Source organism: Gopherus flavomarginatus, chromosome 1, assembly GCF_025201925.1.
Source record: "Gopherus flavomarginatus isolate rGopFla2 chromosome 1, rGopFla2.mat.asm, whole genome shotgun sequence".
NCBI classification, from domain to species: Eukaryota; Metazoa; Chordata; order Testudines; family Testudinidae; genus Gopherus; species Gopherus flavomarginatus.
The window spans coordinates 314,726,853-314,744,509 of NC_066617.1; the positions used below are offsets into that span (position 1 = coordinate 314,726,853).

Here is a 17,657-nt window from a genome sequence, read left to right on the forward strand (position 1 = left end):
GTAATATTAAACTGAATTTTATTCCAAATTAAATACACACAGCAATGGCTATATGTTGACTAGGCTAAACTGAACTAAAAGACGCAATGGGGGCGAGAAGACTAGGAGGGAGTGAAGAAGTGAAGAAATACTTTATACTTCTAGATCAGGGGTCAGCAACCTTTCAGAAGTGCTGTGCCAAGTCTTCATTTATTCACTCTAATTTAAGGTTTTGCATGACAGTAACACATTTTAATGTTTAAGGAAGGTCTCTTTCTATAAGTCTATAGTGTATAACTAAACTATTGTTGTATGGAAAGTAAATAAGGTTTTAAAAATGTTTAAGAAGCTTCATTTAAAAATTAAATTAAAATGCAGAGCCCCCCGGACTGATGGCCACGACCCAGGCAGTGTGAGTGCCACTGAAAATCAGCTAGCATGCCGCCTTCGGCATCTGTGCCATAGGTTGTCTACCCCTGTTCTAGAGTCCAGAAGACAAATTTAAGCCTGACATTCTATATAGGACATGGGGCCTTGAACACAGGCTTGTAGTAGAAACACAACAATAGTAATAGATGAAGACACTAGAGAATGTCAAAATTAAGAAAATTTACAACTGATAAGCAAAAGCAGATCGAATTACCTTCCGCAGTTCAATTGTTACTTCATTTCTGTGTCTTCTCATAGTCTAAAAAGCAAAAAAAAAAAAGGATCAAGATTATATATGAAGAAAAAACAGCATACAAGGATTTGTAAACAGTGTTCTCCTAAGTCACTTTAAAATGAAGCCACTCACAGAAAGCTACAACAGAAGAGGGCTTAGTGTACATTTTGTTTTTTTACTGACAGGTGCTTTAATCAATTTTGGAATCTTTCACAGCACAGATCTTGGGAACCACAGGGTTAAAGAAAAAAGATAAATACCTCACAGATATGGTAAAAGCTTCATTATGAATGCAGAAAACAAGTACACTGAAGGACAGAAAGCTTTTTGAGTAGTTTAATATAGTGCTCCCTTGTGAAGTGCCGCAAGGTTCAGTTCTCTTTGGTCTTACAAATATTTACATGTAACCACCAGGAAAAAAGTTGAGTTCAAATGTTAACCAGATACAGGTAAATCTGTAACCACATTATCCCAATATCTGCCTGAGATCAGCACATGGATAAGAAGAGCTGGCTGATGCTTAACCCACTTAAGACAGGTTATGCTTGTAGGTAGAGGGAAGCACTCTGAAGAGCTTACCACAGTGCCAGTGGAGGATGTATGTCCATAAATGTCAAGACAGACTGCAATCTAAGGGTCCTTTTAGACTCCTCACTGATGCTGGCTTAGAGATTGCATCTCATCCTTGATCATACTGCCTCTTGCACCCTCGAATTTGCTTACAGAATACAATTTACTTGGATCTGGAAGCATCAGCTTTGAAAAACTGCAACTGGTGCCGAACGCCGCAGGATACCTCCTCAGCCACGTGGTAACCAAAAGCACGAAGTCCCTGTACTTTGCTCATTCCATTTTCTATTGACAATCACATCACCTTCAAAATTCTTGATCTTTATCTTCAAGGATCTAAATGGTCTCTTCCCACAACACCTAAAGCTCCACCTCATTCTTGGAGGCCTCAACCATCTGGATCCATGTAACAATTATCTACAGTGAATTAACATCATGTGCACAGAAAGACAAGGCCTTTTTACAGGCTTGCCCAATACTAATGACATCACTCCAACAATAAATAAATACAACCACAAACCTCAACATTTTCTGATTCAACATGAAATGCACTTTTGACCTTCTTTCCCACAAACAATGCATGTTCTCTAACTGAGGTACTGGCCTTCTCCCTGTGCTATACTGCTACAGCTGAGGTGCCTAGAGCTGGAACCACTCCTTTTTTTACATGAAGAGGTGGTTACTGGCAAGGCAATCTCTATGAGAGTTCCACGACTCTGGAACTTGGTCCTCACCCTGCCCTGATCCACTATTATTAATCAAATTCATGCTATTTTTAATATCTTTTTTAAAAACAGAATTTTTTTTGTCTGAATTCCTATCTGAATTATGATTTTAATGATGCAGGAATTTTGCTGTACTACTAATTGCGTTAGGGGGCTTGAACCTTGTATAGATATTATTTACACCTAAATATTAGTTTACTCACTACATTTTAATTTTGTATAGCAAACATAATACACCTCTACCTCGAGCTAACGCAACCCGATATAATACGAATTCAGATATAATGCGGTAAAGCAGTGCTCCGGGAGTGGGGGACGGACAGCGGCTGTGCACTCCAGTGGATCAAAGTAAGTTTGATAAAACGCAGTTTCACCTATAACTTTAAGATTTTTTGGCTCCCGAGGACATTATATCAAAGTAGAAGTGTACTTCCTGCAGAAGGAAAACCTTAAAAATCTAAACTAGGAGTCTGACATTAACTATGACAGGCATGTCATAAGAAATAAAAACAGAAGTCTACCAAGTGGATAGTCTCAAACTTCTAGTTACCTCAAAATTTTGAGGTCTACTCCAAGAAATTATACCAGCTCTTGAAATAAGCTATCCAGAGCCTTGAAAGAGGCTTGCACTGTTAAAAAAAAGGTAAAATGCAAAACATACTCCACATTTAAGGTAGGTCATTTGTGATGACCTTTCCAAAGAGCCGGAAATCCTCTGTTCACCACCACATTGGTATATTGCTCCTTTTAAACATACAGTATTTACAATAAAAATAAATGTGAAATACTGGCATTTGAAATATTTTCTTCATATTGCACAACTGGATATAAAATATAAATTTGTTATACAATGTATTTTTTCAGTAAGTCTTTCCTTTACTATGCTTTAGTGTATTAAATAAAGAATGTGATTTAATATTTAAATATATGCATGCTTACTTAGTGAATTACCAATTGTATCTTTGGTAAGTATCCAGAAGGCGATTTGGTTATACAGACATATGTAGTGCTTGCTACAAAAATTAATTTAAAGCTAATTTAATAATTGACAGTTAAAAAATATATATCTACACATACACACACAATGCAACAAATGTGTATCAATGGCGTACTTATTCGCAACTGACCCAACCTGAATCTCTCCACGTATAATTTAAATACAAATGTTTGAGCTACAGGTCAATGAAAAAGTCTGCAGTTTATTCCTGTGAACAGATTTTAAAATAAGTATGGTTAATTCTTGTTTCGCTTATTCTTGTCCCAGGGCACTATTTAACCAGACATCTGTACAAAAATTTTCTCTATGCTTGCTTCAAATTAACATTACTGGAAATACTCAATGGGTTAATAGCAGCTTCCTAAAAAGTCCTAGATTCAGGATAAATCAAATTACTTCCTTTAATATTTATGTGTAACTATTTTCAAAGTACTAATATGATCCTCTCTCTCAGTGCTAGACTCAAGCTAGTGCCATGGTCTGAATACCATACTCCTAGCACTACACCTACAAGTTAGAAGCAGAGGCGCTGTCAGTTTAGCAGAAGTATGATATAACACACTTGTTCTATACCTGCCATAAACTTTTTCTTAAGAAAAGACATTTTTCTCATCCCAATCAGAGGAGTTCAAGAACAATTCATGAAGTCATAGAGGGTGTCCTTATGACAGGTTCTTGGTGAAGTCATACATGCCCTGCTTCCAGGATGGGAGGACAGCAGTTGATTACAGGGTGGGTGCATACATGGTCATACTAGAAACTTTGGCCTTGGCTACACTGGTGCTTTACAGCGCTGCAACTTTCTTGCTCAGGGGTGTGAAAAACACACACACACCCCCAGTGCTGCAAGATACAGCGCTGTAAAGCGCCAGTGTAAACAGTACCGCAAGCTAATCCCCATGAGGAGGTGGAGTACGTGCAGCACTGGGAGAGCCCTCTCCCAGCGCTGGCACCGCGACCACACTCACGCTTCAAAGCGCTGCTGCGGCAACGCTCCCGCAGCAGCGCTTTGAAGTTTCGAGTGTAGCCATACCCTTAGGGACCAAGTACGCCTGTAACAGATGCTGCAATTTTCAGATTTCCAAAAATTACTGATTGTGGTTCATTTTTCAACTCAATCTATTTTACAACTAACTTTCTCCCACTTATCAGTAGGTCATAGTTCTATTTTATCAGAGCCACTGCCAAGACAAGTTAAAAATGTATGAAAGCGCAAAGTAATTAGATACTCCACCTTCTGAGAAGGAAATTCAGCATAGCGACAGTGGTGCAAACAAAGTTATATCCCCCAGAGACTCTAAATTGAGCACATTGCACAAGGTGTCATGTACTAATGCATCATACTACAGTTGCTCACCTCAGGCATACAGAGGCAAAAAACTAATCACCAAGTGCTATCATGGCACAATAGTGCACATTTAAATTAGCAGTAATGTTACAGCACAGCTATGACATCCTAAATGAACTGGCACTTAATTAGTAGTTAAGTCCATATGACATTTCATAATATTACAAAGAAATAAGATTTTCTTTGCCGATTCAGTATCTATGATGGACAAACTACCTATAAAAATGTTAAGATTAATATGAAAACTTTTTAACAGTGAGGTGCCAAGCTCTGAAATAGGCAGTCTTAAAAATAGATGTTGAAATTAACATTGCTTAAGTTATTTCTTTAGCATTTTCTTCAGCAAGATAAGGAACTTTAATGAAAAAAGGCATGGAGATAAATAAAAATCTGGTGTGCTTACACTTAATGTTTCAGGTTTATTTTTTAGGACAGGAATCAATCTCTAGATATGCTTTAAAACCTGACATGAAACATGCCTGACTAGAGTCCTTCCCTATCATTTCCATTCTAATTTTGTTTGTTTAGTCAAAGTTCCATCACATAGCACAACAAGAGCTAACCTTCACTGAAAAGTCACCTAGATTTACCAGTATTGTATGCGAAGATGTCCACGTGAACACCTTACATCTTCCTGACTGCACTATAAATATATTCATGTTAAGGCTTGTCATAAACAGATAGTTAAGGGTTAATGTCTCTTTTACCTGTGAAGGGTTAACAAACAAACAGAGACCCAAACACCTGATCAGAGAACCAATCAGGAAACAAGATACTTTCAAATCTAGGTGGAGGGAAGCCTTTGTTTGTGGGTTTTGGGTTGGTGGGTTGTTCTCTCTGGTGTTCTCTCTGGACGGGACTAGATGTACAACCAGGTTTCTGCCAATCTCCCTGCTACAGTCTCTTATCTATTCAGAATAGTTAGTAAGTAAAAAAGGCGGTTATAGTCTTTTAACTTGTTTTTCTTATTTGCAGATGTGTACTTGCTGGAAGTAGCTTAAATTGTGTTTCTGCTGTAGAAAGCTTCTTTCTATTGTCTATAAGCTATAAAAACCCTGTATATTTACCATCTTGACTACAGAGACAGTTTTTATGTTTTTTCCTTCTTTATTAAAGTTTTCCTTTTTTTTTTTAGAATCTAATTGATTTTTTTGGTTATCTATTGTAAGACTCCAGGAAAGGGAGTCTGCACTCACCAGGGAATTGGTGGGAGAAAGGAAGAAAAACCTGCTCTCTGCGTTTATCTCTGTATCTCTCTCCGGGGAAGAAAGGAGAGGGAAGGGCTGATTCAAGGAGTTGAATCACGGTGGTCTCCTAGTGTACCCAGGGCAGGAAAGAGCTGGGAGGAAGAAATGGAGGGGGAAGGGAAATGGTTCATTCCCCTTTGTTGTGAGACTCAAGGAATCTGGGTCTTGGGGGTCCCCAGGGAAAGATTTGGGGAGACCAGAATTTATCAGGTACTCAGAATCCTGATTGATGGCAGCCTATCAGATCTAAGCTGGTAATTAAGCTTAGGGGAATTCATGCTAGTACCCATATTTTGGACGCTAAGGTCCAGATTTGGGAATTATACTATGACAAGGCTATCAAACGATTAAAAAATAATTGCAATTAATTGAGAGATTAAAAAATAGTAGCAATTAATTGCAGTTTTAGTTGCAGTTAAACAGAATACCAATTTAAATTTATAATAAGTATTTTCTCATGTTTTTCAACATTTTCAGATATATCCATTTCAATGACAACATAAAATACAAAGTATACAGTGCTCACTTTACATTATATTTTACTACAAATATTTTCACTGTAAATAGTATTTTTCAATTCACCTCATACAAGAACTGTAGTGCAATCTCGATCATGAAAATCCCAATTTACAAAATGTAGATTTTTTTTTTTAAAAGCATAACTGCACTCAAAAACAATGTAAACCTTTAGAGCTTACAGGGTCACTCAGTCCTACTTCTTGTTCAGCCAATCATTAGGACCAGGGGTCGGCAACCTACGGAACACGTGCCACCTTTGGCATGCGAGCCGATTTTGCCTCGCATGTGGCTACCAGCTGGGGTCCCGGCCGCCGGCCCCACTCAGCATGCGGCCGGCTGAGTGAACGGAACCCCAGGGCGGTAGGAGGCTGAACAGGGCCGGCGGCTGGGCCCTCAGACAGGCAGCAGGTGCACCTCCCAGTTCCCCTCTCACCGTGCTCAGGTTCTGCAGCTCCCAGGAGTGAGAGCCGCTGGGGCACAGCGCCCTGAGCCTGCTGCGGGAGGGGCAGCAGCTCACACTCTCGAGAGCTGCAGAGCCCAATCACGGTGAGGGAGGAGCCAGGGGGCACACAGGTACCGTCGCACACATGCATCTCATGCAGGAGCCCCCCTGGCTCCCCCCTCACTGCAGTCGGGTTCTGTGGCTCCTAGAAGTGTGAGCCGCCGCTGTCCCTCTCGCAGCTCCCCCCTCCTGCTGCCTCAGTACTCCACATGGAGTTTTGCCTCCACGTGGAGCCAGCCTCTGACCAGCATGGGCCTGGTAAGGGGAGTCCTGGGGAGCAGTCGGGAAACAGGGGGAGAACTGGATGAGTCAGGAGTTCTGGGGGTCCTGTCAGGGGGTAGGGAGTGGTTGGATGGAGTGTGGGAGTCCCCAGGGGTCTGTCTGGGGGGCAAGGGTGTGGATAAGGGTTGGGGCAGTCAGCGGACAGGTAGGGGGTAGGGTCCTGGAGGGGGTAGTCAGGGGACAAGGAGCAGGGCAGGGGTTGGGGGTTCTGACCAGGGTAATCGGGGTGGGAAGTGGGAGGGAGTGGATGGGGGTGGGGCTAGGGCAGGGCTCTCCTCTCCTCTTTTTTAATTGTTGAAATATGGTAACCCTAGGTGAGGGAGGAGCCGGGGGGGGGCGCATGGGGGCTGGTGCCCGCATACATCCACTGCAGCCTGCAAGAACCCTCAGTGGGGGTGCCGGGCTGCAGCCTGAGCAGCAGGGGCAGGGGAGGGCGCAGCTGGTCCCCGCTAGTGGCACTGCCACCTTTGCAGGGCTGCTGCCCCCCTGCACTACGCCGGCTCCTCCATGGCTGGGGCTCGCTGCTGCTGCAAGCGGGACGCTCTGGCTCTCCGGTGCCTCCGGAAGGCGACTCCTCCTAGCCAAGCTGCTGCAGCAACGCAAGCCCAGCAAAGCCAGTGAGTGGATTCGAGGCGAGGACCACCTGGGTGGGGTAGGGAGGGCTATGCACCCTCCAGGGGAGTTCAGGGGGCAGGGAGGGGGGAACCTGGTCTGGGGAGCAGCCCCTGGGCACGGGTGGCCCCTTGGGTCTATAAAGGCTCATTGGGATTTGCCCCTCAATGAACCTATGTGCAAGGGGGATGCGGGGGGAAGGGAGGGCAAGGGGGAAGTTTCGCTAAGGGTGCAAAATATCCTTGCACTGGCTCTGCCCCAGGGGGTGCATGCATCCCAGGTTACGAACTACTGCACTAAACTGATAAGATCTGCATTTTAAAATAAGCTTCTTAAAATATTTTTTAAAACTTGTTTACTTTACATACAATAGTTTATAGACTTATAGAAAGAGACCTTCTAAAAACGTTAAAAACGTTAAAATGTATTACCGGTATGCAAAACCTTAAATTAGAGTGAATAAATGAAGACTCAGCACACCACTTCTGAAAGGTTGCCGACCCCTGATTAAAACCAATACATTTGTTTATATTTACAGGAGAGAACATTGCCCACCTCTTATTTACATCACCTGAAAGTTAGAACAGGTGGGTTCTGCTTGATAACAATCCAAAGCAGTGCAGACTGACACCTTCATTTTCATCATTTCAGTCAGATGCCACCAACAGAAAGCTGGTTCTCTCTTTTGGTGGTTCGAGTTCTGTAGTTTCTGCATAGGAGTGTTGCTCCTAAGACTTCCATCAGCACGTTGCACACCTTATCCCTCTGAGATCATGGAAGGCACTTCAGATTCTTAAATCTTAAAGATATTTTTAGAAATCTCATATTGGTACCTATTTTGCCAAATCTGCACTGAAAACATTCTTAAAACAAACATATGCTGAGTCGGCATCCAAGACTGCCATAACACGAAATATATGGCAGAAAGTGGGTAAAACCATGGAGCAGGAGACATACAATTCTCCCCCAAGGAGTTCAGCCACAAATTTAATTAACACCTTTTTTAAATGAGTGTCATCAGCATGGAAGCATGTCCTCTGGAACAATGATTGAAGCATGAAGAGGAATACAAATGTTTACCGTATCTGGCATATAAATACCTTGCAACGCTGGCTATAAAAGTGCCATACAAACCCCTGTTCTCACTTTTAGGTGACGTAAATAAGAAGTGGGCAGCATTATCTCCTGTAAATGTAAACAAATGTATTGGTCTTAATGATTGGCTGAACAAGTACCACCACTGAGTGGACTTGTAGGCTCTAAAGGTTTACACTATTTTGACAGAACTAATGTGTGTTCATTTATTATCTCCTTCCAAAACAGACTCACTTCCCCGCCTCCTCTGAAACAAAGGTCAGTAACAGCTACTGAAGTCAAACCTAACAACTGGATGAAAACTAAATTTAAATAATACTTATTAAAAATAAAAAATGCTAAGATGAGAAAAGCCACATAGGACGGTATGTCAAGAAATTCACTAGATCTTAAAATAAATGAAACTGCCTTTCCAAGACAATGTCCTACATAAATCTTCAAACCTCTGGTTTAAAAATCTCTGGCAAAGCAGTCTTCAGCAGCTATTTGTTGGTCATCACAGAGAATATACACAAGAAAATAGAAACTGTCATACAGGATCAGATTAGCCTTCCTTCTAGTCTGGCATCCTGCCTCCAACAGTGGACAAGTGCCAAATACTTCAGCGAGAAATACAAGAACCTCATAATGGATAATTATGAAGTAACCTGTTCATAAGGAAAATTTCTTCTTGACTTTCCCTCAGTGATTGGTTTATATCCCTCATTATCTTTGTATCCACAATAGCAGCAGTTGCAAGTGGATACAAGTCTGAAGGGTCTACCAACTATTTCAGCAAGCATCAAAACAGCAAGACGCTGTTCCCAGACGACTCCATCTTTAGTCTCCTATACTTTTTTCCTGTAATGTTCAGCCGCAGTGGTCAGCTACAAAGGACAAGCGCTCACCAACTGTGTCTGTGCTTTTCTAATGAACACCCAAAGCAACCCTATATAAAAAGGTTTTCTATCAGCAAAACCCCAGCCAGAGGTTTGGGGGGGAAGATGTCCTTAGAATGAATGCTGAGACCAAATGTCACCGCTAACAATCCCACTCTGAAATAACCTGTTTATGTCAAACCAGCTTTAAATCCAGGTCTCCAACACCACCATTTCCTAGTATTTCACAATATTAGATCCAAAAAATAAGCAAATTTGTTATGAACTGGGCATAAACAATTGCTTTGAAGTTTTGGATAAGAATTAAGATTTACTGAATCTTTAAACATGAATGAATAAGATTTTTAGAGAAGAAATTATGACAAGAAAAAACTCTAAAAATGAAGATGATAGTTTGTAGTACAGAATATGTATGTCACTGGAGATAGGACCAAATCAAGTTTAGAAACAATGTCCTGGCACAGAATAAAGAACTCAACAACCCTTCCTCTTCCAAAACCAACTTTGTATACAAAAAGCTTGACCCCATCCACACTGACCAGCCAAACTGTTTGGATAGTTACTTGAATCAGTTTCAAACACGATTTAAAACTGGTGTAGGATAACTATTCCTGGTGCCGTGTACTGTAGTTGAGTGTAGAATCAAATTCAGAAAGTTTTGTGCCATTGCTGTTCACAAAGTATTTAAACTTCATATTCAAAAATTAATTTTAGATTATCCTACATATGCACTTTAGTAAATCATACAAGATTATGCTTGAGGGACTACAGAATAGGAATTCTAGGCCCCTGGAATATACACTTGCCTTCACTTTGGCTACAGTACAAGTTTTCCTTTTTAAGTGTATCTAAAGTAGCCACCAACTATTTCTTCAGATATTACGTCATTAGTCATTCTGAGAGAGAAGAAATATAAAGATTCAAGGATTTTTTTATTTTATTAAATAAATTAAAACTGCATTTTTGCATACAGAACAGTGGCTCAATATCAAATTTAAATTCTGCCCATAAAATCAAGTTTAATTTGGCAGTCACTAAAATTTGTTTCCATTTTAACTACAATTTTTTCCATCATTTCAGTTGCAAGGGGGAGCAAGATTATACAAAGCCAAGGTTAAGTCTTAGGTTAGACTTTTACACTTGAATTGTAATGCAATGAAAGACTCCCACCACTGCAATATAAACAGAACTGGAGACTATTGTGCCAGCCCAGCCTGCCCCCATCACTAACTAGAATACCTAGAGAATAAGCAACCCTTAAAACTCAACCTCTTTCCCGATGCCACACTAGCAGAGCAGGAGCCAAATTCAGGTGCTTAGTTGGTAAAGTTAGGATGGGAGATGAATATGGTGTTATGGGTTGGGTGGTTGGTTATATTGTGGATTTTGAAGCAGAAAGGGGATGGGTTGGATACTTACAGTTATATGTTCAAAAGCACTTGAGACTTAGGAGTCTAAAGTCATCTCTGCACTATAAACTTAAGTCAACCTACGTCAGGTCCACTTACAGACACCGCAGTAATTACTGCGGTTCACATCCACACTGGCTTTCTTCTGTCAGTGGTGCATGTCCTCACCAGGAGCACCTCCACCAACTGAAAAGGTGCAAGGTGAGTGGGGGGGCTGACAGCCCGGACTTCTGGCTGCCCCCCACTCCTAGCAGGGAGCTGAAGAAAGGGGACAGCCCTGCTCTACCTGGAGCCCACCACTGGTGCCAGGCTTTCTGGTCAATTCCATAGCTCCAGTAAGGAGCCATGAAATTGGCTGTTGGTTTTCATTCTTGTCAATGTAAGTAAGGTAGCATCTTCACAGATGCTGCATTACCCTAACTACTCTGACATAATCCTTACACCTCCCATGAAGATGGGGTTATGATGTTGGTGTGGTAGGGCACTTATCGGCGGGAGCAAGGCTGCAGTTTGTACACAGACATAGCTATGCAGCGTAGACCAAGCCTAAGTCACCCAAGCACTTAACATTTAACCCTTTCTGTGCTTCTTCCTTATTCTCCTACCCACTGAAATCCCCCACTACTTGGCCTTTTCCAAAGGGGCAAAAATCCCAGTAGGATTAAGAAATAAAGACAGCCCTTTTTATATACCCTTGCTTGGGTCAGATCCAGCTTTCCAACCTCTGTGTTGGAAAGGAGGAAGTTGACTGAATAGTCCAGGGAAAAAAAAGATTCATAATCACAGAAAGGAAAATTGCCTGGAGTTATAAGAGTGGTGTAATGGAAGACCCATGTCAATTCAAGTACAGACCAGGATCAGAGACTCCATTGGCTACTTTACTAAACTATCTTAGTGAAGGATAAAAAGCAGGAGTCCATGCTGATATCGTTAGACCTATCAGATCCTTTCAACATTGTTGATTCCTGGTGTTTACTTGCAGGCAAATCCTATTAGGGATAGATAGGACTGCTGTTCAATGGCTCCACTCCTAGATCTGAGAGAAATATTAGCAGACCATTTTGGACAATTTCTCAATTAATGAGAGCACTTTTACATGGGGCTTCCATAGCGCTTCAGATTGTCCCTGCTATTGGAGCATCAAGGGCTGGGGAGCCTGGTCTACTTCCCCTTACCACTTCTGGGCCATGGAACCATCCTTGCCTCCTCTGAGGGCATTACACACTTTGTGGTGGAGTGAAAGTAGAGCTGGGTTTCACCAACCACTCCCCAGATCCAGCTGCCTACTGTCCTTCTCCAAGGCCAGGAGCCCCCACCCCTCCAAAGGAGGGTTTAGGAACCCCCAATACAAAGACATAATAATGGGGACCAGGAAAGCATGCGTTCTAGGTTCACTTCTATTGACTGGTGATGACTGTATATCCTTCAAAACTTTTAAATCAAACATTTTCTCATTTCTGAGTGCTTGCACTTTGCAACCAGTATAGCATGCTTTTACCAAAGCTTTTGGCCATAACTAAAGAGAACATGAAGAAGTAAAAATTACTTTTTTTTTTTTATACACACCAAGTGAGGTTATATATGGCATGTGTTGATAAGGTCTGTACATCAACCTAACTTTGAAATTTCTGTCTTTATGTAACAAATCTAAATGCTTATTGTACAAACATTTATATTTTAATATTCACACTTAAAAGCTCTAATATATTAACTACGTATAATTACTAAGAGTAAATGAGTAAAAATTATGTGTCCAACAGAAAATATCATACCCTGACAGACTCATGTGGAAAATGCATGGATAAGGAATTTCTATGCCCTCCAAAGAGTTTCTAGACAGTGTTCTCTGCAGAATTTAAAGGGTGAGTCTGTTCTAAGAGTGACTAGAAGAGTTATTACAGGATTCCATATTCATTGTCTCATTGGATTTCCATATCCAATTCCTTCAATTTGCTAACAGATGTTTTTTTAACTGCCAGCCTCACTAACTCATCCTAGGTTCCATCAGTCAAGCTGTATTCTTTCCATCTCATGGATCCCCAGTAATAAAGATTTTATTAGACCAAATTCTGGCTACAGATTTGTTTATTCAGTCTAAGGCAGGGTTTCTCAAACAGTGGTCGCCACTTGTGTGGAGAAAGCCCCTGGTGGTCTGGGCCTGTGTGTTTACCTGCCCCATCCGCGGGTCCGGCCGATCGCAGCTCCCACTGGCCGTGGATCGCTGCTTGGGGCCAATGGGAGCTGCTGGAAGCAGTGTGGGCCGAGGGACTTACTGGCCGCCGCTTCCAGCAGCTCCCACTGGCCCATTGGAGCTGTGATCAGCCGGACCTGAGGACAGAGCAGGTAAACATACAGGCCCAGCCCACCAGGGCTTTTTTCTACACAAGCGGCAACCCCTGTTTGAAAAACCCTGATCTAATGGCTTGTCTACACTACCCGCCGGATCGATATACTATATTATCCAGTGGGGGTCAATTTATCACATCTAGTATAGATGTGATAAATCAACCACTGAGTCCTCTCTCGTTGACTCCGGTACTCCACCAGAATGAGGAGCGCAAGTGGAGTCGACGGGAGAGCATCAGCTGTTGACTTACCACAGTGAAGACACTGTGGTAAGTAGATCTAAGTATGTTGATTTCAACTATGCTATTCACGTAGCTGAAGTTGCATATCTTAGATCGACCCTGTGCGGTAGCGTAGACAAGCCCTTACTGTATTGAGACTATGCCTTCAGAGGCCACCCATCAATCCCACGCTAGGATCTAGGTACTTGTATGACACTTGGAACTGTAGTATCTGAGCATCTCACAATTACTGTGTTTATCCTCTATACCTCATAGGGGCATTATGAAGTACTATTATAACATTTTATAGATGGGTACCTGAGGCACAGAAAGATTGTGAATTGTCCAAGGGATGTTTATAGCAAAGCAGGAATGAAATTTAGGTCTCCAGAGTCCCAGTCCACAACCTGAACCACAAGGCCAGCCTTCTTCCACGGTATCACAGTAATATCTGATCTCCATTGGACTTCAGATTATGCCCATTGCAGACTAAAGGATTACACAGGTGTTGAAAGCATAATCAGGACCATGAAAACATTACTACTGGTGAAGACATACAAGATTTTCAAATTATTTTTTTCTGTCAAATCCCAACAAATTAAACAAATGATTATCAGTTACTGAGTATGGAACCCAACAATTATTTTTTATTAATTTTGAGTAAATCCATACAGCAAAGCTTCCATATTTTCTTTAAAAGTATAACCTTTGAAATCTTGCTGCAAAGACAGTCTATCATATACTAACCAAGCCTGCATGCAGATGGCAACATAGCTACAGGTAGTGTTAACTTCCACGAATTATCTCAGAGAACCATTTGTTCCGTAGTTTGATAATCACCAGTGTAAAAAAGCATGGACACAGAACTGCAGTTCAAGTCACTATCAAAAATAGCCACAGAAGTGATGGAATATGGGGAAATAAATTTTCAGTGAAAGGTGACTGATTCAATGAGAAATGCTCAAATGACTTGACTCATGTAATACAAATGTCTGTGCAACATGTAGGTGGTATTTTGTGCTTGCTGTACTTTAGTAGCCACACTGTACTTGCATCAGAAGTTTCAAAATGGTTGGGAAAGTTTACTTGACCTGAAAGAGTAGGCAAGTGATCCCAGAACCCTAGCCACATTAACTGGGGGAAGTAGACCATACCTGCTGAGGTAGAGCAGGCAGCTCCAAGAAGCGCAGAGAGTTCCCCCTGACAGCATTAAGGTGTGGAAAAGCCCAGCCAGAGCCCATTTCTCTCCCCCAGCCTGTACCTTATACTGTTATTACAGTAGCTCTGAGTAACCCCAATCAAGTATCAGAGTCCCACGGTGCTAAGCATGCCAGAGACAAGTAACCTAGAACAACAGTTCTCAACAAGGGGTCTAAGGCCCCCTGGTAGGCTGCGAGGAGGTTTCAGAGGGTCTGCCAAGCAGGGGCAGCATTAATCTCATTGGGGCCCAGGGCAGAAAGCCAAAACCCCACCTCCCCCAGCTCACCTAGGCCTGAAGCCAAAGTTTGAGCAGCTTAGCTATGCAGGGTCCCCTGTGGCATGGGGCCCTGGGCAATTGCCCTGCTTACTACCCCCTAACGCCGGCCCTGGTTTTTATATGCAGAAAGCCAGTTGTTGTGGCACAGATAGGCTGTGGAGTTTATAACATGTTGAGGGGGCCTCAAACAAAAAGGTTGAGAACCCTTGACCTAGAAAACAGCTACTGCCCGAGACAACTTCCCTTCCCGTCATTCTCACCCCACTCCTGGCCTCACAACACCAATAAACAAAATTAAGCAAGAAAAAAAAATGAAGACAACATGTGTCCATCACCCTGACCATTTTACCTGTCTGCTGCATCTTCTCTGATGCTCTTTTTAGAATGTACGTGCTTTAGGATAAGGACTTTGTCATCCTAGGAATTTGTGATAGTTGCTGTAGAATTATGATTAGCACCTTTTATGACTACTGGAATAATAATGGTTCAACAGTTTTTGGTCCTGAAAGAAAATACCAAATCTGAAGATTTCCCCCAAACTAATTTTGACAACTCTAGCACCCTTTTTCTGCTGGGAGACAATGAAGTTAGAGATTAATTTTTTTATACTCAATAAGAGGCATTCCAGATGGTAGAGGCAGTAGCTGCTAAAGTTGTTAGAATTGAATGGGTAATGAAGAGAAAAGCAAGAGTATGTGGAATGAGACTTAAAGATGAATATTGTATGACCAGCCAGCAAATGCTAAGTATTTAGAAGCAAATGCTAAGTATTACTAGAAACTTCAAGTTTCCATCCTTTCCAGAGTTATATAGTATGCTTTTTTAGACTATAGCTATTAGACCTTATAATTGTCACTACTCTACCAAGGATTAGTCAGTCACTGGTCAAGAATTTGATATAGTCAATCCCATACTTCAACTAATTCCATGCAGTTCACAACATTGCAGGTTATGAGGGGCCGTTTCCATTTCCAATTTACCTGAAAATGCTCGCTTGTAGCTTCAGAAAAAAAATGACATTCAAAGATCTTACTCCACCAAATCTAGAAAAGTTGTATTTAAATATACTGAAAAAGTTATGTTCACATGATGGGATTTTTTTGTAATGTTTTTAATCAAAGATAGTATAGTAGATTTGACTTCCATGACGTCTGTCATTTTAGTTTAGCAGAAAAGTTAAACATTTTCCACTACGTTCTATTATCTGTTTTGTGAGATAGACTAGAACTGGGTGAATTATTCCAGAGAAGCAGCTCCTGAAGAGCTATCCTTCAGTAGCTTCTCGCTCTCTTCCAGCCCCATGCTTTCAAAATACAAGTATATTCTTGTCTAGCCATTCCTCAAAAAGCTACCCTGAAGACTGGAGTCAAGGGAGACAGAGCAGACCGGGTATGTTTGGAGATGCACTCTACATAGGACTAAATTTTAAATCCATTTGAAAACTGGAACGGAACGGGCATAGAAGGGCAACCACTCATTTGACAATTTGTCCTAGAGAAAGCACATGACACCCATTCTCTGGGATCTACACTGGTTACCCTGGGAACATGAGACAGGTGCTCTCTCCGAGGATGTACTGTATCAGATGAAGTAACAATGCTACATTCCCCTCAACATAACAGAGACCAGATCTTGGAACACCCTCCTTCCATGGGTCCAAAATAGTAACAATTTGCTTTTATGGCTCGCTTCCCATTTGATTCATCTGGCCTTTGAGAAGAATCAGGGGCAAGTGAAAAGCACGAGCCAATGTGTGGGACTGTTATTATATGGAAAACTGGTAGCAATACTTATCCGCTTAACACTTTCCATTATAAAATACTCTTACAACCCTTTTTAGAAGCTCTAACACAGGGGTCGGCAACCTTTCAGAAGTGCTGTGCCGAGTTTTCATTTATTCACTCTAATTTAAGGTTTCACATGCCAGTAATACATTTTAAAGTTTTTAGAAGGCCTCTGTCTATAAGTCTATAATATATAACTAAACTATTGTTGTATATAAAGTAAGTAAGGTTTTTAAAATGTTTAAGAAGCTTCATTTAAAATTTTAAAATGCAGAGCCCCCGGGACTGGTGGTCAGGACTTAGGCAGTGTGAGTGCCACTGAAAATCAGCTCGTGTTCCGCCTTCGGCACACTTGCAAGAGGTTGCCTATCCCTGCTCTAACATCTCCACTGCTTCCAGAAGGCTTTTGATATTTGGCAGAGAAAGAGGTCCATGTCTAGAGACATACCTTTCATTTACTGAATGAAATTCTGTTCAGATTTGGCTGACTAATAAGGTGTAAAAAATTGACACTGCCCCTATCAGCCGGAAAATTTTGGCAGCATGCCAAAATAACTGAACATGAGCAAACATTCTAAAGATCAGGGCCATACAGCTGCCAAAGCTGCAGCAAACACTACACTGAGAACACCTGGAAACCACCAGAGCAATAAAAACAATGGCAGAGAGAGAGATTCACAGAAATGTAGGGCTTGAAGGGATAACAGGTCATCTGGTCCACATCCTTGCACTGAGGAAGGACTAAGTATCATCCAGAACAGTGGTTCCCAACTAGGAATCTGATGCCCCCTGGGGGGCCACAAGCAGGTTTCAGTGCAGCTGCCGAATAGGGCTAGCATTAGACTCGCTCCAGGGCAGAAAGCCAAGGTCCTGCCATATGGGGTTGAAGACCATGCCCTGAGCCCCATAACCCATGGTTGAAGCTGAAGCTTGAATAATGCAGCTTTGGGGAGGGGGGGCACCTGTGGCATGAAGCCAGCCCCGGGTGGAGCCTTCCCAAAA

At 41.8% G+C, this 17,657-nt stretch overlaps 1 protein-coding gene across 2 annotated transcripts in view; it reads right to left on the bottom strand.

Annotated features, from left to right (window-relative positions):
* KPNA3 (karyopherin subunit alpha 3) overlaps window positions 1–17,657 on the bottom strand; it is an 86,671-nt gene that overhangs the window by 61,494 nt on the left and 7,520 nt on the right. The window contains exons 2-3 of one of the 2 annotated variants that reach the window (XM_050949259.1): window positions 2,489–2,567; window positions 623–667 (exon numbers count right to left, since the gene is read on the bottom strand). In XM_050949259.1, the coding sequence (XP_050805216.1) occupies window positions 623–664 (42 nt within the window). In that variant the 5' untranslated portion in view covers window positions 665–667; window positions 2,489–2,567. The remainder of the gene's footprint in view (window positions 1–622; window positions 668–2,488; window positions 2,568–17,657) is intronic. The other variant, XM_050949249.1, reaches the window with a different exon arrangement.